The sequence below is a fragment of the Myotis lucifugus genome, unplaced genomic scaffold (genome assembly GCF_000147115.1).
Source record: "Myotis lucifugus unplaced genomic scaffold, Myoluc2.0 scaffold_0, whole genome shotgun sequence".
NCBI lineage: Eukaryota > Metazoa > Chordata > Mammalia > Chiroptera > Vespertilionidae > Myotis > Myotis lucifugus.
The window spans coordinates 44890959-44914713 of NW_005871048.1; the positions used below are offsets into that span (position 1 = coordinate 44890959).

At 37.9% G+C, this 23755-nt stretch overlaps 1 protein-coding gene across 1 annotated transcript in view; it reads right to left on the reverse strand.

Annotated features, from left to right (window-relative positions):
* Nucleotides 1-23755, reverse strand: part of CWC27 (CWC27 spliceosome associated protein homolog) — a 176464-nt gene that overhangs the window by 24800 nt on the left and 127909 nt on the right. The window contains exons 12-13 of the mRNA XM_006081410.3: nucleotides 5702-5811; nucleotides 1173-1276 (exon numbers count right to left, since the gene is read on the reverse strand). Coding sequence (XP_006081472.1) covers nucleotides 1173-1276; nucleotides 5702-5811 — 214 coding nt within the window. The remainder of the gene's footprint in view (nucleotides 1-1172; nucleotides 1277-5701; nucleotides 5812-23755) is intronic.

The window sequence follows — 23755 nt, forward strand, 5'->3', positions numbered from 1 at the left end:
CTTATTTGCTTAAATGTTTTCTTAATGAGTGTTTTTATGTCTTTTTTAACGTGTGTCCCAGCCTCTTTCCTCCACCCTCTAGATTTGTGAGTGCGCCACAAATCTTGCTGACTGGTTTCCTGGAGGATGGGAGTGCTGAACAGAGTTTTGAAATAGGGAGAGATGCTGCTTGGCAGAGAGGAGTGTGGCTACGATTCTGGGTTGGGGTAATGGCACATGTGACAGTTCAGAGGCTCCAGCGATGAATCATGTGTGGGGGTGACCTGCTGGCTTGCACGCAGCAATGTGCCTGAGCCAGGGTGCAGTGGGAGATGGAGGCAGTAGGTGTGGGGAGGCTAATATACTACATCTGAAGTCAACTGAAGGGCAGAGGAGTGTGATAAGGGAAAACACAATTCTTATTCTTTTTTTCTTTCTTTTTGCCAGTATAGGATAAAGTGCTAAGCACAGGACGCATACAAGTCATTAATTCCTTTATTTCTTATCAGTGTCTTAAACAGCTGAAAAATATCCAAAGATAAAAATAAGTTAACTATGCATGTATTCCTAGGATCCTGTAGGTAATAAATTTGAAGAGAAACTTGTAGGATTATGAAATGGATTAGTGATTTCTAAAATGTTTGTGAGAAAGTGTAAGAACATTAATGATTTAGAATCTTTTAAGGCTGTTTTTTTAGTTGTTTAACGTGAGTCTTATCAATAGTAGATAATGTAGGGCAGGGATAGTGTCCTATACATCTTGTGTATTTTGCACTGGTTAGCACAAAGCTGGGATCACAGTAGGCACTCAATAAATGCTTAGCAAAGTGAAATGAAGTAAAGGGTGATGAGCCCCTACAACAGTGGTTCTCAACCTTCTGGCCCTTTAAATACAGTTCCTCATGTTGTGACCCAACCATAAAATTATTTTCGTTGCTACTTCAGAACTGTAATGTTGCTACTGTTATGAATCGTAATGTAAATATCTGATATGCAGGATGGTCTTAGGCGACCCTTGTGAAAGGGTCGTTCGACCGCCAAAGGGGTCGTTACCCACAGGTTGAGAACCGCTGCCCTATAACAAGGAGGGTATGATTGAAGGCAAAGTTTGAAAACAAAGGGTGATGTAGTGGAAGTGTCTCTGCTCTGAGCCTCTTTGTTTCTGGTGAACAGAAAGAAATCAAAGCCCTTACCATCCTTCATCATCTTCTACTTCCATTTCAGAAACGTTGTCTTCAGGAGTTTCAGCAATTGCTTGCGTGAGTTTAGATTTAAACTGGTTTAGCAGCGCAAGGGTCTGAAATAAGAATACATTTTTTGATAAGGATAAATGTAACTTTAGAAAACACACTTATATTTGTTAGAAAAAATATCCTACCAGGATGGAAAACACTTAGATAAACTTCTACTTTTGAAGGAAAATAACAAAACTGCCTTCCTGCTGCAACAGTGATTGATATTCACAATCCCCGACATTACCCTATTTGCATCTGCACCAACATTTTACCTCAGAGATACATGATTATTTTCTTACTTGGGGAACATAAATTTGCTTATATAGAAGATACTTAAATTTTCACATGCATGCTTGTTACTAATAGTTAACTTTTTACTGTCCACAAAACAGGGAGGTACTTCATTAAGATATTTATAATAATAAAAGTGTAATATGCTAATTAGACCGGACAGCCGAACGTCCTCCTGGACGACCTTCGGACAAAGTTGGGGCTGCAAGGGCCGAGGCAAGCCCCTGTGGCTGCGAGGACTGAGCCCCTTGCACAAATTTCATGTATCAGGCCTCTAGTGTAAAATAAAAAACAAAACACTAACAAATAGTATTTTTCATTGAACAATTTCCTAAAAATGTTAAAAAAAAAGTACCAATACTGGGGAAGGTGAAATAAATGGACACATTAACTTTGGGAAGTGGGTACACTGGAGTGATATCTTTAAAAACTATTTTTATGTACTAGAAACTTTAAGGTGATCATTCCCTTTGATTCAATAATTCCAATACTGGGAATACATGGAGAAAAATACTCTGAGACACAGAAAATGGCTTATGTGAAGGATGTGCATTCCAGCAACAGTCACCCAAGAGGGAAAATGGAAATGTTAAAAGTGTATCCATAAAGAACTAGATACATTTGGTCAAAAGCAATGACTATGTTATTAAATTCTATACATGAAGTATTTCATTCTATTGTTAAGTGAAAGAAGTAGGATATAAATATCATGTGTAGTATGTTTTTTTAAAAAAGGGATCATTCCTTTGATTATCGTTTGGCTCCCTTGCCCTTTGTGAATGAGCAGAAACAAGTGCTTACAATTTGATAATTCCATTGTCTCTGGGCTGTACTTTAACAGTCTACTCCAGAATTTGAGCAGAGAAAAGAAGTTGAAAAAGATTTTTATTCTACGGTTTAAAAAAATATAATTAGAAAACAGGATAAAGTATTATCCATATATAAAAATCAAGTATCTAATTAAAATATTGATACATGGAATTTAGTACCAAAATACATTTCATAAGGAGAAAGTGTATGATAGTTCAATATGTGAATAACAGGTATAGAAAGGAGTCACAGTAAATTGCAAGGCTCCAGAGTTTATCTGCCAAATATCATCGACACCACAGTTCATGAAAAAATTAAGTTGGTTTTACTGGTCTAGAACCTAAGCTTAATGAAGACAGGTGGTGCCAAAATAAAAGCAAAAGCAGTATTCCTAAAAAATGATAGTGAAATGTGCTTTTATATGTTTCACAAAATTTAATGCCCACATAGACAACAGCTAAAAATATACACATCACCGTAACTGCTGAATGACATGATTTTGTGAGAAAAACTATAAAGTCCTGTAGAATACCCTATGGGCATTCTGAGGGCTGTCTGGTGGGTTAGGGTTTAAATATTTTATCTATCTCTAGAGTAGTAATTATAGGACTAAGCTCTTTTTTAAAAAATATATTTTTATTGATTTCAGAGAGGAAGGGAGAGGTGAGAGAGACAGAAACATAAATGATGAAAATCATTGATTGGTTGCCTCCTGCACACCCCCTATTCGGGATCAAGCCCGCAACCCAGGCATGTGCCCTTGGCAGAAATCGAACCTGGGACCCTTCAGTCCACAGGCTGACGCTGTATCTACTGAGCCAAACCAGCTAGGGCAGGACTAAGCTCTTCAAACGTTTAACAGATAAAGAAAGCATCCCTTGTTTTTAAACCTTATTCATTAAAATAAATCTACTTTTATTGTATTTTGTTTACTGTAAAAATATTAGAAAATAAAGAGTAACAAAACAAAAATATTATACAACTACTCAGAATAACCACTGCTGACATTTTGGTATATATTCTTCAAGGTTTTTTATGTGTTTTTGTGTGTGTATGTGCTTAAATACCTATATCTATATTATATAAATATCTGTCTTCATCTATCTATCTATCTATCTATCTATCTATCTATCTATCTATCTATCTATCTATCATTTATCACTTAAAGGTAAATCCCATCAATTTGTAATGGTGGACTTTTGTATACTTGGAAAAGGCTTTTCTGAGGGCATAAAGAAACATGAAAACGAAGGATACTTCTTAGTGAAATGAAATTTTAAAACTCCCTAGCAAATTACACTAGACCTGGATCTTTTTCCTTGAGTCGAAAGTGGCAAGGCAGTCCGTTTTCAGAGCCAGTTAATGTGCTACTGGCATTTCCTCAAAGAAGGGGGGGGGCTATGACCAACAAAAAACATCCTCTTGGCCTGGCTTAGCTTCTCCTATTCAAGACTGGGCTTTCTCTAGCTGCATTCTAAAGGCAAGAGAAGACACTAGGCAGAAAAGCAAACATCACAAAAGTAATGGGCTACAGCATAGGGTAAAGAAGATAGGATCTGCATGGAGGTATTTCTGTTTGCCATCTACAGGGGAACCGGTCTGGCTTTTGCCAAAGGATGAATGGTCAACCACCTGCCGCACCGCTAGGGCCTTCTCAGCACGGAGAAGCTGCTCTGAAAGGACCCGCCTTGGGAAACTGTGTGTGCATATCTACATATAAGGTCTCTCAACTGGCCTCTGTCTCCAGTCCTGCCCCGGTTCAGCCCAGTCTCCTTACTGTGGCCGGGTTGAAGCGATCTTTCCAAATTGCAAATGAGATCATAATACTTCCTCCATTTGATGGCTGCCCACTGCCCTTAGGGTAAATCTAAACTCCTTATTAAGGCTCAAAAATACCTTCCTTGAATGAGCTGGCTTCTGCTTACCTCTCCAGTATCATCTCTCTCCTTCTCATTTATGTTCCAGTCATACTTAACATCTTTTCGTTCTTTGTAAAGAGATCAAAGACTTGTCTTATACTGTTCCTTTTGTCTAGCCACACATCTCCTATTCAAACTTCAAAGCTCAGCCTAGAAATCATTTTCTCAGGAAGGCCTTCCCACATTCTTAGGACATGTTCGGTCCTACTACTATACAGCTTAGGTACAGGTATAGTTCCCTGTACCTAAGCTGGCATAATGCTCCCCCTTTTTATTGGTATTATTGTACCTGTTTAACTGGCTCTTTTTCCTGATAGCTCAGAGAGGGCAGGGATGTGCCCACCTTGTTTACCACCAAATACAGTGATTAGTACATGGTAAGTTCTTAATAATTATTTGTGAGGAAGGAAAAAAGAGGAATGCATGAATAAGAGTAATCCTTAGATCTTTGGTAGTATATTCATTGCAGTGTGACTCCAAGAAAGCAAGTTAATAATGTACTTTTTCTTAATTTTATTTGCTGTTCCATTTCTTTTGAAAACTGTGTAAGTTAGTTATTTGCAATTATTATTTCCTATACTTTACTTCTTGTTAAACTTTCCCTATGACTATTTTCATGCTAAGTAATGATGCATGCTCCTTTGTTATCGGGAATTAGGTGTCATTTATAGCAGAGTTCCTGATAGATTTATTTATCCAAATAGTCTGGAGGTTTTTAATTTACTTTTATTTTGCCTATTTTATTTATACATCTAAAATGGTGTGTATATATATATATATATATATATATATATATGGCAGCACTAAAGAGAAAAGATTTTCGTCTGCCCCTTAGCTTTTCAACATGAAGGGCTACTGAGGGAGATTTATTTTATTGAGGGACAAGTGCTGCATGGTGTGTATGGTGGACTCTCAAATTGTTGAGCTGATTCCCTATTTCTTTTTATTCTGACTTCTGGCAATCTTCCTATATTACTAGTTAAAGAAACAGGAATACTTGCAATGAGCAGAATTTTGCAATACTATTTACAGTAGACATCAACTAGTAGACCAAATGCCTTCTTTGCAGGCAACCTGCAGTTTCAAGTGGATCTGGCTAGTCAGTTTATAAGATGCTGGGCCAGAAGAGCCCTTCATCGTCACCATTTCTCTACTTCATAATAGTCACTTAGCCAGAGGTTCCACCCAAGAAACTGATAATATGTGGCTTTATAAGCTTCCCGTGCTTGATATGGGAGTACAGATTTAAAACCTGAAAGTTTAGGCTTTGCATCTACTATGTGTGGAAAGAACTCTATCCTCTGGACTTTTGCATGAGTGGCCAAGGTCCTTGGCACCCCGCTCTATATAAACACGTGCTTTTTCATTGCTAAGAGATAGTGCTTCCCCTGATGTATAATCAAATTAGGCTCCATTAACAATACTTGAAGACAGTTAAAAGGCAATAAATTTAGTTTGTGAAATTACCTGGTCTTCCCGGGAAGTTCCCTTCTTGGGTTGCTGCTTCCTCAGAGCTTCATACTTTTGCTTTTCTCTTCTGTATTCTGCAACAGCACCACCTAGAGCAGCCTCTTCCTCTGAAGAATGATAGAATATTCTTAGAATAAACGTAAAAAGGCTCTGTGGATTCATATTAAAGTCTATGCTCTTATCACTGAAGAGGAGGTCAGAACCTGGGGCTGGTTTGCCTCCATTAATTAAAAAACCAAACCAATAAATTCCACTAGCTCAACAACTATTTCCTAGATTAGAAAGTGACTGATGTTAATTTATCAACCAATTTTATACACATCTTTATTATATGCTGAACTATTGCAGTTGTTCTCTATTATATTTGAGTATAAAATCACCTATCTCATTTTTAGAATAACTATGATTTTCCTGTAATTCAGTAATACCATTTTATATTATTCCCTTGCCTTATAAGATACACTCTTTCAATATTGGTTGATTTTTTCCAATTACCTGCTACTTCCCCCCCCCCCCCCCGTGAAAAAACAATAATAATAATAATAAGAAGAAGAATAGTAACAAACAACTTCACTTTGATGGCATTATAATATGTAAATATATCTAGCAAATAAGTCAATTAGGACAATTACCAAAAGCAGGCAAAAATAATTTTTACTAAATTACAAATTAGAAAACAAATGTATGCATTTGATCCTGCAATAATTCCATGTGAAGATTAGTTAACATTTGGAGTTACAGAATACAGTTTTGTTTCAAAAAACAAGTACTGTACTAACGTTTTTTAAAAAATATTTTTACTGATTTCAGAGAAAAAGAGAGGGAGAGAGAGATAGAAACATCAATGATGAGAGAGAATCGTTAATTGGCTGCCTCCTGCACACCCCCTATTAGAGATCCAGTCCGCAACCCAGGCATGTGCCCTTAATCAGAATCGAACCTGGGACCCTTTAGTCTGCAGGCTGACGCTCTATCCACTGAGCCAAACCAGCTAGGGCTGTACTAACATTTATAATACATTACATGTATACATATTAATGAAAATTTGTGACTGAAAAAACAACAATAACCTGTCTCTTGTCTTTGACTGGTAAACCAAGAGGAGCCAGACATAATCAAGAACGCTAGTGGTCCTGGCTGGGCAGCTCAGGTGGTTAGAGCATTGTTCCGATACACCAAAGTTGTGGTTTGATCTTTAGTCAGGTCACATACAAGAAGCAACCAATGAACTTATCAATAAGTGGGACAACAAATCAGTGTTTCTTTCTTCTTTCTTTCTTTCTTTCTTTCTTTCTTTCTTTCTTTCTTTCTTTCTTTCTTTCTTTCTTCTCTCTCCTCTCTCTCTCTCTCTCTCTCTCTCCCTCCCTCCCTCCTTTCTTTCTTATTTCTTTCTTTCCTCCCTCCCTCCCTCCCTCTCTCTCTCTCTCTCTCTCTTTCTTTCTTTTTCTCCCTTTCTCTCTCTCTCTCAAATCAATTAAAAAAAAAAGAATGCTAGTAATCTTTCTACTTAAGCCTGGGTTTATTTGCCTCTTTGTTACCCATTTTAAAGAGTATTATTAATGTGCACTGTATTAATAATCAGCCATTTTGTTCAAGAGATTTTCTAGTTAAAAAAAAAAGGTGTGAACCAAGAAACACATTTTAATGGTCATCTACTAGGATTTTGATGTTGGTCAAAGGGTACAAATGTATAATTATGTGGGATAGGTAAGTTCTGGAGATTTAATGTACAGCATGGTGACTATAGATAATAATATAGTATTATATAGTTGAAATTTGCTAACGGAGTTGATGTTAAGTCTTCTCACCATATACACATGCACACACACAAACAAACAAATTGTAACTACATAAAGTGATATATTAATTAGCTTGATTGTGGTAATCATTTCACAATGGCTTCTCTAGTTCTTGGTCTTCTGAGATACTGTATTTAATTGCCAGGTTTAAGGATATCTTTTCCCACGTCCTCTTTAAATTTCTAGCCCAAATGTACAGGCAAACAGCTTGACAAAAGTTGTAAGGTTGTTGGTTTTTTATTATACACGTTTGTGGTGCCAGGATTAAGCCTGCGAAGGTTCCACATGGACTTTTACACAGCACACACAGCCAAATGAAATAATATATGTTGCACAAACCCTAGTGTGTGAAAAATCAGGTCCGTTCTTCTACTTTTTAATGGGTCTATCATATTAATATAAAGTCCTTCTATTTATAATGTGATCAACTATAAATGATCACAATACATTCACTTTTCATGTTTCACTTTCTCAGCAGTATACTCTGAGCTGATTTCCTTAGTTCTATATTTCAGTTCACTAACTCTCTGTTTACTTGTATCTAACCAGTTTTTGAAACACAAACTAAGTCTTTGATAGTGATAATTATGTGTTGTTTTTTTTTTTAAATTTCTAGATATTCTATTTGGTTCTTTTAAAAATTCACCTACTCTTTTTGATAGCCTTAGTCTTTTAATATAATTTTTATTCCTTAAAAATCTCTATTTAAAACACACTTGTTATGTTGTATCTTTCATGTTGTTCTTGGGAATCCTTCTGTTATGTCTTCTGACTCTCTCCCTAGAATAGACATTTCTCTGTGTGTTTTCTAATTTTTAATTGTGAGTTTATCTTCAGCTAGAGCTGCATCTGCACCATGCTGCATAGGAATCCTAGGCACCCAGGACTGTGTAAAAATTTCTACAGAGAACTTTTGCATTTGTTTCTACCAGGCAATTAAGGGGTTCCACTGGTTCAGAACCATTTTTTTCTAAGTTAATTTCTTGGCTTAGGATTCTTGTACCATAATAGGTAGTGTACATTAAGACTTTATAACCATGGCTGGTAGAAGTTTAGAGTTTTGATTTGATTTTTTATGACAGACTTTTCCCCCCTTTCCCACACATAACTCTGAAAAAATGGCAAGCTTCTTTGTGGCGTTACTGACCAGGTGGGCAGTTTTTGTAGTTTCCACCTCTCTTGACCCGAGGCCCCATCTCTGTCCAAGTGTGAGATTAAAAACCCAGCTTCTAGCTATTAGAGTCTACATCTGGGTTCCAATATCCCCCTGGGCAACTGCAGTGTCAGCTTGTCCACTTCAAGCTCTGGGTTATGCTTCCTCTTTTTGGTACCTAGGACTTCCCTCTCCCCTTTCTCTCTCCTTCCTTCCTTCCTTCCTTCCTTCCTTCCTTCCTTCCTTCCTTCCTTCCTTACTTCTTTCCTCCCTCCCTCCCTCCCTACCTCCCTCCCTCCCTCCCTCCCTCCCTCCCTTCCTTCCTTCCTTCCTTCCTTCCTTCCTTCCTTCTTCCCTTCTCCCTTCCCTCCCGCCCTCCCTCCCTCTCTTACAATCTCTCTCTCTCTCTCTCTCTCTCTCTCTCTGTAGCTTAGCTAAGTATTTAAATTGGGCTGAATCATATTTAATCCAGCATTTCTATATATTTGTAGGAGAAAGAAGTTCTGTGTTAACTCAGTCCATGTTGTCAGAACAGGAATTAGCACATTTATTTCTTATGTACTTGAATCCTCCTGAATAAACAAAAATTGAATAAATGACTAGACGATTTTAGTGACATAAAAGTGACTAATAAAATACACAAGGAGTTTGAAAATTTCAGTTTCTCTAAGTACATTGTGCTCTCAATATACAGTGGATAATTCATAAATAATAATGATGCAGCATGATGACTGTCATTAACTGAAATTTCTATAAAACACCTATATATATAAAAAGAGGTAATTTGCAAATTAGTCGGGACGCCGTAACAGTCACAACCGGTCAGGAGGAGGTTGTGTGTGCAGGTGAGGCCTGGAGCAGAGACGGAGACAGAGACAGGCAGCCCTGGAGTGGACACAGACAGGGGGCCTGCTCCAGCCTCAGCACATCAGCAGTCCTGCCTCTGTGTGTGAGCTGCAGAGGAAACACCTTTTCTGACCGCTCATTGGCTAAGCTCCCGGTATGCCACTCACAGTGTTCTTGGTAACCTGGGTAATAAGAATCCAAGAAGATGATCTAGGGTTTTTCCACCTCACTCTTGGAGGTAAAAATGAAGGTCCGCTGCTGGAGGGGCTAAGAAAAGTCATATCCTGCCCTAGCCAGTTTGCTCAGTGGTTAGAGCCTTGGCCTGTGGACCATAGGGTCCGGGTTTGATTCTGATCAAGGGCATGTACCTAGGTTTCAGGCTCCTTCCTGGCTGGGGCCCAGGTCAGGGCTCATGCAGGAGGCAAACAATCGAAGTGTCCCTCTCACATTGATGTTTCTCTCTGTCTTTCCCTCTCTTTTCCATGCTCTCTAAAAATCAATGGAAAAATATCTTCAGGTGAGGATAGAAAGAAAGAAAGAAAGAAAGAAAGAAAGAAAGAAAGAAAGAAAGAAATGTCATATCCTATGAAAGAGACATCTTGAAAATACCAAAAAAAGTTGTCATTTTTTTGTGGTGAAGGGACTGGAGTCTGTGTTGATGAAAACACCTTGGCAGCTGCAGCGGCCGGCAGTGGCAGCAGCAGCGGGGTGATGGGGGGTGGTGCCTTCCCCTGATCAGCCAGTTGCCTCCCACAGAATAGCAGGCCTAAATCGTCAGTAGGACATCCCCTGAGGGCTCCCGGACTGTGAGAGGGGGCAGGCTGGGCTGAGGGACCCCCCACCTAGGGCACGAATTTTGTGCACTGAGCCTCTAGTATGCTAAATAAATACCAATGAAAAATAGTGAAAAAATTTACTAGGGACCTAGTATGTGTTAGACACCAGGCAAAGGTGCTCTTATTATCCACGAAGAAAGGACCTATAAACCTATTTTACAAATGAAGAAACAGAATCTATACTAATAAAAGGGTAATATGCTAATTAGACCAGATAGACCGAACGTCTTCTGGGCGTCATTCTGGACATCCTTCCTGACAAAGTCGAGGGCGTGGCCGGCCTGCAAACCACCCATGGCCCCTTTACCAGACCGGCCCAGCCCCCCAACAGGGACCCCCACCCTGATTGGGGGCATGGCTGGCCTGCAAACTGCCGGCAGCACCTTGCCTAGGCCGGCCCCACCCCCAGCAGGGACCCTCACCCCGATCGGGGGCTTGGACGGCCTGCAAACCACCCACGGCCCCTCGCCCAGGCCGGCCCCGCCCCCAGTGGGGACCTCCACCCCGATCGGAGATGGGGCTGGCCTGAAAACCCTGCAACCCCTCGACCTGGCCGGCACCATCCCCCAGCAGGGACCCCCCGACCCCGATCCGGGGCCCTCATCAGGGCAGGCCAGCTGGCCCCCACCCGTGCACCAGGCCTCTATCCTATATAATAAAAGGGTAATATGGAAATTGACCCTAATGGCAGAATGACCAGAATGACTGCTGGACCAGTCGCTATGAGGTACACTGACCACCTCTCGGTCCCTTCCCCCAGCAGTCAGGCACCAATCACCCGATGGCAAATGGGGAACCGGGGATGAGTGGCGGCAGGGGGCGGGGCCAGCTTCGGGCAGCTGGGGAACATGGCCTTGATCACAGGCCAGGCCTAGGGACCGTACCTGTGCATGAATTTTGTGCACCAGTCCTCTAGATGGATCAAAATTAGAATATAGTAAAGTTGAGATTTCGGCCCAGGTCTGTATGGAATTAAAGACCCACACTGCTCCTTACTGTCTTCAATTACAACTTCAATTCAGATAGCAAAATTTACTAAGTGTTCCACATATGCCTGGCACTCCAAGAAAGATAGCTAAAACATTTTTTTAATATTGGCTTTTTATTCTAGAAATTAATCTAAAGGGTAAAATGAACATAATATATGTGAACATAGTTAAGAAATCAGCCATTGATTGTAAGTGTCAAATTGTGGATTCATGGGTAGAATAGCAGCCTTCTAGGGGCTTAAAGCTTCCCTACATTTTAGTATTGGAATGCAAGTTTAAAAATATCTTGGCTTTTCTGAGATAAAATTAGGTGATATACATAAAAAGGCCCGATGAAGACAATGTTCAACATCACTACACCATTAATTTACTACTAGAGTGTCAGTTTACTAGAGTACCGGAGCTAAAAATTCTTTTGAGGATCTTCTAATCTAACTTCTCAATTTATAGGTGAGCTAGCCATAGAGTAAATGAGGTTACTCAGCTAGTGTCCCATGTGGATTAGAAGCAGCACGTGGGATAAAACATGTGTTCTGATTCTTACTTTAGGAGATAATCTGTAGCCAGTACTCAGGACTGCACTTTTAGCCCTGCACGTTATGAAGAATGACTCTAGCCCTTCCCTAAGAGCTAGTTGGAAACTTAACATTGGCCCCACTTGAATCTCTTCATTCTGCAACCTTTTTGTCCTGAGCATAAAGGGATGATGACTACTCAGTTATTGTTACTTAGTTAATGAGCCAATAGTTTCCATCTAAAAGTCTCACTTGGTAGTTAAAGGGCTTATACCCTCTACTGTCTCAGTACAAGAGCACAAGAAGCTAACAAGTCCAAGTAGCTACACATTTATTCATTTTTAAGAAAAAGGTTGTTGAGTGATTATTATGTATCAGAAACTGCTAGTAAGGCTGCTTACAAATGATTTTTAAAAAAATCTGGAATCAGTATTTCAAGGAATTTTTTAAAAATTCCCATAATAAATGAAAACTTTTATATAAATAAAAGTGATGTGTTACTGATGAAAGTAAACAGCATTTGAAAGCAAAAGGGATAGACTTTAAAGGATATAGAAAACTATCTAGTTGTATCTCATCATCCTTTCTGGAAGCTACAAAGTATGCTTTTATGAAATTTTATATACATGAGATCTTAAATTAATTCCAGGAAAAGTACCAGATTTGAAAATAGCTAACATGCTACCTAACATTTCAAATGCTCACTATGTGCCAGACACTAGCACCTACATTACTTGTTTAATCCTTTCATAAGCAACAACCCTATGAGGAATGCATATTACTAGCCCCATTTTGCATTGGAAACTAAGGCAGTAGAGGTTAAAAAATTTATCTCAGGAATTATAAACATGGGACTATAAACCCGTGCAGTCTGGTTCAAAAGTATAATCTTTTAACCAGCTTGATATTTTCTTCTTTATGTCTGAATCACAAGAAAACTCAGAAGAAAATATTCAAATTTGACATAAAAAGGCATCAAGTCACTAACTGGATGTAACCTGCTGAAATAATATCCTACCAAAAAAGGTCCAAAATTCCTCCCAGACCATAATAAATGGGAAGTTCAGTCTGCCAAACCGTGGATTTACATGAACATTTCCACCTAGGAAGAATCCTTTATGCTTCTTCTTGATTGTCCTTAATTATGCATATTTCCCCCTTATTTGAACCTTTAAACACTCTGTAGCTCCTAAACACATTACATTATAACTGCCTCTTTGTCTGTATTGCCTCCTATGCTAAAAACTCATACAGCAGGGACTGTCCCGTTTGTGGCCAAGCATATGGTGTGTACTTGATAAACAGTAGCTGAATAGACAAATGATCAGACTGATCATTTTTGGGGTCTTAGATTACAATAGTATCCACAGTGCCTTACTGTGCTTGCTAGATGGAGTGGCTTCTTGGGGACTTACAGAGGTTGCAGGCCTCTAGCATACAAATACGTTTTCAATTGATAGTTGCCTAATTAAGTTGAATTGTAAGGAATTAAATAATTTCTGGCACTTATTAAATAGAGGTGAGAGAAGTAAGAGAAGTAAACTTTAAGGCAGTGGCCCCTGATTAAAGCCCCTGAGCACTGAGCTTTCTGGATGGAGTCTCTGTAAGAGTGGCAGCCATTCACCAAGGTATTACCGTTCCTTGAGGAGCTTCTGGGGGTAAACTTCATATCCTGTTCATTGGTTTGTTATATTAAGAAAACACTTTATGGAAATGATAATAATGAGAATATCTTGTGACACTGAAATGAGGACCTTCATGGAATATATTCTTTACTATCATTCCTTTGTAATTATAATCCATAATATTTGTTGAGTGACTAGAGGTTGAATCTGTACTAATTTTGTTTTAAAGATAATTGAAAGTTGCTTATATGATATATTTAAAAAGTGGAAAGAAGAAAACTGGTCTCTCTAGCCAATGAAAGAGTCAAAATGCAAGCTTATTCATAATAAAGAAATTACTTAATGAAGGTGTCTCTATGACATTTACAAAAACTATGCAGAAATTTAGGCAAAGACCAGGCTAAATTTTTTTTTCTGTACTAATGAACTAAAATAAGGAATCTACAATTTATTCATTTTATTTCATCAATTTCTATTTTCAGCATAATTTTTATTCTACAAATTGAATAATATTGGCTCCATCTGGTGGTCAAAATAAGCCTCTAGACTAGAGTTTCATGAAAATTAGTCAAAAGTGGTTAAATGATTTAGAGACTACCTGAAACATGCTTGCACACTAAACATTAAATATTAGAGTATGCTCAACACTAACATCGATTAAATGGAATTCAGTCTACATTTACATTAAGTTTTTATTATTCTTTCCCTGTTGTTCATCCTAGCTTCAATACTTTTAGGGCTTAAAAATTCTCAAAATAAGGTAACAGAACATTTTCCTCTGTCTTTCTCTACTAGCTGATTTGAAAATGTGAAGGTAACAAGTTATAATACAATGAAATTTATCCATATTTTCAAATTGTATTCCATTTTGGAATATAAACTATAAAAATACTCACAATTTTCAGCTGTATTTTCTGTGACACAGAAGGGGTAGCTTGGGACTATATGAGAGTTCATATCTAAGAGTTCTGTATACTTATATTCTACTAATTACTTAATCTAATTTTTAAATTCAGTGTAAAAAAAGTATGTCTAGAATCACAATACAAAATATTAGTCTAAGAAGTTATTAGGCAGCAATGACCTGCTATTTTACAGATGAAAAAACAGGTTCAGAGATGCTAGATGATTGTGCTAAGCTGGGAATATAGGAACCCAGATTTTCTGATGACTCAATATTGTTTCCTCTCTATATGTGCTACTATATGTACTTTCTCTTTGTAGTATATAATCACTACAGGTATATTTCATTACAATCTAATAATCACTTTGAAATTATATAGATTTACTAGAGGCTCAGTGCACGAATTTGTGCATGGGTGTGGTCCCTTGGGATAGCCTGAGGGGATTGGGCCGAAACCTGTAGTCCAACGCCACCTGCAGTTCCTACCTGCTGCTCCCGCTCATCCCGGCCCCACTGTGCCTGCCGCAGGCTCACACCCAATCAGTCCTTATCAGGAGAGGTTTGTGTCACAGCAGCAGCACTCGCCAGCTGTGAGACCTGCATCTGGCGCCTTCCCAAGGGGAGTGGCCTATAGGATTGAGTCAAAACCAGCTCTCTGACATCCCCTGAGAGGTCTTGGAAATGTGAGAGGGTGCAAGCCAGGCCAAGGGACCATACCAGTGTATGATCAGGGGCGGGGAGGGGTCGCAGGAGGGCTCCAGGTCATGTCGGTCCCGTCTCACCCAGTCCTGATTGGGGCCAGGGCTGGCTGCCGGGGAGGGACATGGGAGGTTGGCCAGCCGGGGAGGAACCGCGGGAGGGCTCCAGGGTGTGTCTGGCCCATCTGTCTCAGTCCCCTAGCAGCAAGCTAACCTACTGGTCGGAGCATCTGTCCCCGTTGGTCAGCGCACGTCATAGCGACTGGTCGGCCAGTCGACTGTCTGCCCCCTGGTGGTCAATGCACATAATAGCGAGTGGTTGACCAGCCTTAGCATATAATTAGCATATTATACTTTGATTGGTTGAACAGTAGACCATTCACCGGATGACCAGACACTTAGCATATTAGGCTTTTATTATATAGGATAGTATAGTGTGACTATTTATAAAATGGCAGTGAAGCCCAATATAGATTTAATTCTCTAGTTAGGAATATTCTTAATTTTTACTTTTGTTATTTTTCCTTAAGATATAAGAAATTTTAAAAAACGTTTTAAAAGTTTTTCAAGTCCTACTAGTATCTAAATATAAAATTTTATCTTTTTTTCAGAGTTATATTGCTTTGTTGAGTTTATAATTCAAATACCAGTCATGTTGGTAATATCTTACCATCATAAAAGCACATAAATTAGTTACCACAAAGTATTATACTAAAAACTAATTCAAAGAATTTAAGTGAACTTATCAAAAAAATTGAGAGATGAAGAGAACTTAGATCAGTAAAGACAGGTTCTGAATACTAAACATTACATTGGTTTAAATTAGGATCCTCTTATCATTTAATATAATACTTACCTATATAATAAATTATGTAGACTCTATCTGCTAAGCTTTTGGTAACATACTTCTCTATTTGGCTTAATAGTGATTATGAAAAATAATTACAATATATAAATGATTATTACAAATTATTAAAGGACACGAGTAGCTTTTCTTCTGGGGGACCCCGCTTCCACCTGTCAGCTGCAGTGTGTTGCTCCCATTCAAATGTACCTTGTGCTCCCTCACAGACCGCAGGACCAACACAAAGGCTGATTGATGTTGCCCCCAGGTCCTCGACAGAGCACACTCTATACTTCTCCAGATGGTGTTATCCACAGTGCTTGGAGTTTGATGGGCACTTTGACAACACTCCTATGTTGCCCTGTCATTCTAAATGTGACAACTACAAATTATATACTCTGTGTTGTAGCAATAAGAAAATAAATATAAAATTCATCAAGATAAAAAGATTTCATAAAACCAATATGGGAAAATATTAAAGAAATAACTGTTACCTAAAATTGCCTATGGCTATGATAATTCTAGCAAATTAAACACTGCAGAATATCTGCCTTCCTAATAGTACTAAGGTGGGTTCTATTGTTTTGTAGTAAACTCATGGGGTGCTTTTCTTATAAACTGGTTCAAAATAGTTCTCATATATTTACATGTGTGGTATGGCAGAGTATTCTTTATGTCTCCTATATGGCTAAGGAAAGTAAAGCAATACAGTGGCTTTACTTTTATAAATGGTCATACTATACTATCTTACCTAATAATAGACAAACATGTAAACTGATGTCCCTCCGCTACGCTCACCAGCCAATCAGGAGAGTACGCAAATTAACCCAACAAAGATGGCGGTTAATTTGCATACGTAGGCGCGAAGCAGCGGAGCGAAGACTGAAGGCCTGGGTCCCGGGTGCCGGAGGAAAACCGGTGTCGGCAGCCAGGGGAAGGGAAGGCCTATTGCGCAAATCTCTTCGTGCAACGGGCCTCTAGTAAATCTATATAATTTCAAAGTCATTATTAGAAGTACAAGTATGACCACTACTACCAGCACCAACATCACTTTTCAGAACCTAGATAAGAACTCTACCTGCTTTCTCATTAAACTCTGTCAGGACAGAAGGGGTATTGTCATTTCTGTGTTATGAATGAGGAAACAGAGGTTCAGAGAGGTTAAGTATCTTGCCCAAGGTTATATGGCTAATAAATGATAGAGCAAGGACTTGAAATAAAGCTGTCAGACTTCAAAGCCTATGCCTTTTCTATTCTGTTCCACTGCAAACAGTCATGAAGGAGAGGGGCTCTATTAAGTATGGCAGCGAGGAAAACAACAGTTCCCAATGTAAAGGAGCGTAATGGCTGGAAAAGGGATGAGGCATACTCTTAACCATGTGGTGGTACAAATAACATAAGAGAGCCCCTGATAAAGTACTTATGAAACTCACACAGAGGAAGGAGAGGGAAAGCTGGGTGGAGGTAGTGGCAGTAAGTATAACTGGGCCTTGACGGGGAAAGATTTAGCTATAACAGTAGGACAGTATTAACTGACCAAAGCATGGAGGCAACGAAGTGCAGGATGCACGTGAGGGAGGAAAACTGTTTTGTGAAAATGAAGGATGGATAAGTAAGATGGGAGATAACAAAAATAAGATAAAATCTGATCGTGAAAGTCCCCGAGGGCCAGATCAAGGAATTTGAACTTTATTTTGGGAAGCAATGAGCAGCCACAATTTATATCTTTGCCTTTTATAAAACTAAATGAAGTGAGTTGAACCAACCTAGACTGTTGTGTTGTTTGAACTCATTTCTAAGAATTTTTTAAAAGGGTATTTTCTCATGGTACTAGCTGGAGTTAATTGATAAAATGGGGGATAAAGTTCCAAGTTTCCGATGCTCACACTTCTCTCAATGCAAACAGTACATGCCTCAGTAGTTCAGTGAACAAGAGAGCAAAGGTGGGTAGGAAAAGAGAGACAGAGAGTGAGTCTGAGTCCCCAAATCTTGTTGAGATTTTCCCAATTACTTTAGGATGAAACTGAAAAATATCCTGGTAAATTATTTTTCCACATCTACCAGAATATTCTAATTTAAAGGTGAAAAAAAATACCCAATTATTTGAAAGCACCATGTCTGTTGTTTCCAGGTCTGTTTACCATCTCAGAATTTTTTACCTGCCTAGATCATGTTCTCTATTATAGGTACACAAATTTAATGATTTTAAATCCCCAACTCCATATTTAATGACATCTCTAGCAAGCTAAATTCTGAGATGATGTGAAGGTAGGAAAAAGGTCATCAAACCATGCTTTATCTGGAGTTGACCTGTGTCCAAATGTGTTTTGGGAGCCTGGAGTTGGAGGGCGAGTTGGATGGGGGTTACCTACTCAATCTTAGTGGTGTTGCTGTCGATTGCAGGCCAGAATCTGTCTGCTGATTCTGGCTTCCAGCTAACAGGTCATATTGCTTGTGGCTTATTTCATTTTATTTTATTTTTTAAGGAAACAATAGTTTGCAGTTTTATAGTGGAAAGAATATTGGACAGAAGAACTGATTCCTCAAATCTACTGTTTAAGTTACTGAGAACTAAATATCTTTAATGCTTTGGTTTCTTCATTTGCAAAATGGAAACTATAATACTTGTTTAATCTACTTCTCAGGACTGTTATAGAGGTAAATGTAATGAGGCATGTGACAGGATTTTGTAAGTTGTTCATGTTATACAAATATGAGGTATTATTATTTGGCAGTGACTACAGTACACCATATTTATGTCTGTAAGCTACTTTATAGTCATGGTTCCTTCAGATGATTATATCTCATCTGAAGAAGCAAGTAGATACAATATTTTCATTTTATTAACATACTTGTTTGAATAAAAATTATTTCTGTATATTAAATCATGTTTTCAAAACACCAATAAAACTTATCATTGGAATGTAGAAAATACTTTTGTGAAGTGAATTATCAAAATTTAATTTATATTTCTATATATTTAGATGTTCAAATGTAGCATTGTTATCATGAGGCTTAGCTATAATTCAGAACTTGCTTAAGAAGAAGCAGGATCTGCGGGCATACTGATAGGATAGAAAAGGCTTTGCTATCCTGTCTGCTACTCATAGCTGACCCTGGTACAAACAATGCTTTCTATATGCCAGTAAGCATTCTAACTGTCTTTTGCATAGTGACTCATTTAAATACTCAGAATAATAAGAGTGTGAATAACAGAAAAATAAGCAACTCAATATTGAGAAATAGTTCTGAGAAACTGATTGGATTTTATCCCAAAGTCTGCCTAGCATCTTCACAAGATATCAAGACTAGTAAAATCTTTGGCTGTAGTAGAGTAAATATTATATTTGGAAATCTGTCCTTTTGGAAAAAGCTGAAAACAAACAAAAAATATATATATCTGATGAGTGAATGTGAGTGAGCTCTGGTGAGAAGGCACCAAAGTTAGACACAAGAATGTGAGTTCCTTGAGGGTAGGGACTTTTCTGCTTTATTTGCCATTTTATATCCAGAGTCTAGAATAGTATTTGAATGAATTAATTTTTTTAAAAGGAAAGTGATTTTGTTTAGAGGAAAACATTCCTAGAGAAAGTAATTGAAAAAGAGGGCAAAATGGTAGGGATAAAGCAGAACAGGCGGAATAATTGGCCTTCCTTGCCCCAAACCTTGAAGAACTGCAATCATCAGGTGCCATCTTAGGCTTAATGTCTCTGAACGTCTCTTATGTGTTACACAGCCAAACAACACAAATACAATACTCGTCAAAGGGATTTCTGAACTAACGTCTCTGAACTCTATATCACAAAAACACATTTGCTGGGGAAAGAAAAAATAATTATTTTTAACATGTCTCAGTTTTGAAATGACATGAACTAATCCTTTAATGAAGAAGGAGTTTATTTTGGTTTGTTTGAATAATTTCATAAACTGAAATTGTTACTAAAGCAATCTTGCACTTTTTTCTTGGTGAAGTGGAAAATTTCTCACCCTCTTATTTTGGATTAGAACATAATTACAGACACATTCTTACTGATTAATTTTTGAAAAATCTTTGGCTTGGTCACAAAACAAAGTCAACACATTGAATGGACTGGGTTCAATATTTCGAATTAGCAACTTCAAATCTATTCCCAGCTCTGTCACTCACTGGAGTAAAGGCTTATTAAGTCGACCCCACAAATGCTGTTTCTGTTTTCTTAGATGGTAAATTCAGTGCTAATTACTGCCACCTTTAAGGTATGTAATGCAGTAAATGAATGTGTGATACACTGTTAAAAACACCCAGAATAATAAGAGTGTGAATAACAGAAAAATAAGCAAGCCAATATTGAGAAATATTTCTGAGAAACTGATTGGATTTTATCCCAAAGTCTGCCTAGCATCTTCACAAGATACCAAGACTAGTAAAGTCTTTGGGTGTAGTAGAGTAAATATTATGACCACTGTCTCTTCAACTACAACCAATTGGTTAAGAATAAACATTACTATTCTTCTATATGGAAAGTCAGCACAATATAGAATAAAGTATAAGGGACTTTCTCCATGGGTTTTGTAGAAGGAAAAGTACAAAGGACTTATTTTTTATAGCAGAGAGCCAGTTTCCTTACGTCACAGAAAACACTGCAGTAAGATGTCTAGAAGTAAACCAGAAAAGAGTGGTAAAAGGAAATTAAAGCAGCTAATCTCGGTTGGGATTATTTGAAAGAAGCCCAAACTGTAAGGTTGTTTCTAGAGAGAAAGGTTTAGCAATATAGTGTCTAATATACAATGCCAAATAGTAATAGTAAAACTATAGAATTGAGGGAGAAGATACAATGACTGTATGAAAAATTCCACACCCCTTTCACTCTGTGTTCCAGACACACAACTTGCAAGATAAGAAAAGGTATCATGCTTTTTCTTATCTCCATGCATTTGCATACATTGTATCCTTTGGACAGAATACCTTTATTCAACTAACTTACTCACCTGAACAACTAACCTCAAAAATCTATAAAAGTGAGAGATGTCTAGAGTACAAAGTGACCCACTCAGAGGTGAAAAGAAAATGCTAGATTCCTACTTATATTTTGTTGTAGCTTTGAAACTATTTCTTTTTTTTTGGGGGGGGGGATGTGTGTAATAAATAGTATACAATATATTTGTTCAGTAGTACCTATGCATGAATTATAAACACATTTTAAAAATACATACGGCCCTAGCTGGTTTGGCTCAGTGGATAGAAGCATTGGCCTGTGGACTGAAGGGTCCCAGGTTTGGTTCCAGTCAAGGGCACATGCCTGGGTTGTGGGCTTGATCCCCAGGAGGGGCATAAAGGAGGCAGCCGATCAATGATACTCCCTTTCCCTTCCTCTCTGAAATTAATAAAAAAATATAAATACATATGTTGGAAGTATTTACAATTTATTTTATAACCCAAATGTCCATCAACTAATAACAAAATGTGGTATAGCCATAAAATGAAATAGTATTGAGCTATAAAGGGGAATGAGCACTGAATATATCCTACAACATAGAGGAGCCTTAAAAACATTATGCTAAGTGAAAGAAGCCATACACAAAGGCCACATGTTACATGATTCTTCCAGATGAAATATCCAGAACAGAGAAATCTATAGAGTCAGGAAGTGGATGAGTGGTTGTCTAGGGCTGGGGGAGGTGAGGTTGAGGTTGCAGTAGGAGATGGTAAAGGGGACAGGGTTTCTTTTTGAGATCATGAAACTTTTCTAAAATTGACTGTGATGGTTGAAGATATCTATAATATACTAAAAACCACTGAACTGCACACTTTAAATGGGTGAACTGTATGGTACATGAATTATGCCTCAATAAAACCATTAAAAATAAAATAAAAAACAAAAGCTTCATTCTAGAGGTATAATAAAACATTTTTGGAGACTATCCATTTCCATAACTGATGATTCCTTGTGGGTTGTGTATCTAAAAAGGTATGTTGCTATCTAGATTTAATTGCCTTTCCTTTGCTCCCTCAAACCTTCATGAGAAGACACACCATGCTGTATTAATACCTGGTAGTTTGCCTCTTTCATCTTCTAAACTACAAACCTTACATCCTCACCCACATCATAGATTAAAATAATTTTCATGTGGCTTACACAATTAAAAGTAAAGTAACTTGAGGAAGATATTGATGAATGTTTGAACCATCTTGTCTAGATACCTGGGAAGCTTCAAAAAGTACTGACACCTGGACCTCACTTCCTGAGCTTTGGAATTTCCAAGTGATTCTAATATGCAGAAAAGTTTGAGACCCATTGGTCTAGTGCTGAAGGAGATCAGGAATGACATTTTAGAGAAATGATCTCAAACAACAACTTGAATATGAGGCAGTATTCATTACACACAGAAGCATTCCAGGAAGAGGGAGTTGTGCCACCAAAGGCTGAGATGGGAAACAGGCTGGTGTGTAGAAAAATTTAGCCATCATGGAGCATATGATCCATAATGAGAGATGATACTAGTGAGGCAGGTAAAGTTCAGGCCCTATAGGGCCCCGTATGGCATGCAGAGGATTTTATCCTGTAGGAAATGAGACGCCATTAAAGAATTTTATGAAGGGGATTGACACATGATCAAGTTTGTGTTTAAGAAAAGCCACACACAGAATGTATTGGCAGGATCTAAGATTAGGAACAGAGATCTGTTGGCAGCCTGTTAGCAGGTTGTTAAAACAGCCCAACAGAAAAAAATTGTGGCTAAAATGGTCATGGTAGTACATTAGGCACAAACTAGAAACCTGTAGGGAAGGAGTAGAGTTTTCGAGAGAAATGTACAAAGAACAGATTTGTTTTAAGGATATTGCAGGACTTTGAGATCTGAATCTAATTCTATTCATTCAGAAAAATATGCAAATGCTAATCCCTCATTAACACATGATAAATTATGTTTTTCTCTTAAAATACCTCTATGTATCTGCACAATAACTTTACAAAATAATTATCCCCAAGGTCTTGGATTTCACATTCATTTTAAGAAATCTTAAGTAATTTTTTATTTCCTAAGTAAAATAATAAATTTCCTTAAAGTTATAATTTTCCACATTTCCTAGGGTTCTTAAAAGAAAAATCAAATCTAAAAAGACCCCCCAAAACACCAACTAAGTAAAATTCAAGCTGTCTTGTAAGGTACCATAAACTCTAAAGTGAGATTTCAAAAGTCTTTCCAAACAGTAGGTTCTTGACCACATTAAAATTAGTGCTTTTCAAAGTAAAACTGTTTTCTGATCCTAATTCATCAAAAGTATGTATTATTCATGATTTCTTCCCTATATAGGCACCTGTTCTATTGAATCAAGGTTCTGTAAACTGTTGAGCTCATGTTTCAGAAATGACCATGTTTCAGACCCATTTCTTCATCATACCTCCCCTGACAAGGAAGCTTTTCTTCACTAAAGGAGTTCTCACTGCTCTGAATATCATGAAGTCTTACAGATCATCTGCACACAAAATGCAGCACTTGAAATGTCTACTGATTGTGAATATGGTTTTATTCTATTGATTATTAATACTGGTTGACTATTAATTATAAAATATCTGTTTCCCAAAATTAGCCTTGTTCTATGCAGTGGAGGCTAGCTATTTTAGCAGTAGGGAGAAGTGTTCTGTGGGAATTTTCTGAGTTTAGCACATGCTATTAGACATTTATTCTAACCTAGTGGCTTTTGAGCTCTTTGGATCATAATCTATTGTAAAGAGTATATATTTTCATCAGAACTCTATACACATATTTGTTTGGCATATAGCTAATAAAACTATATATAAGATTGAAATTACAGACATTCCATTGTTTTGTTTATCTACAAAACAGCAGTTTCATATTGCT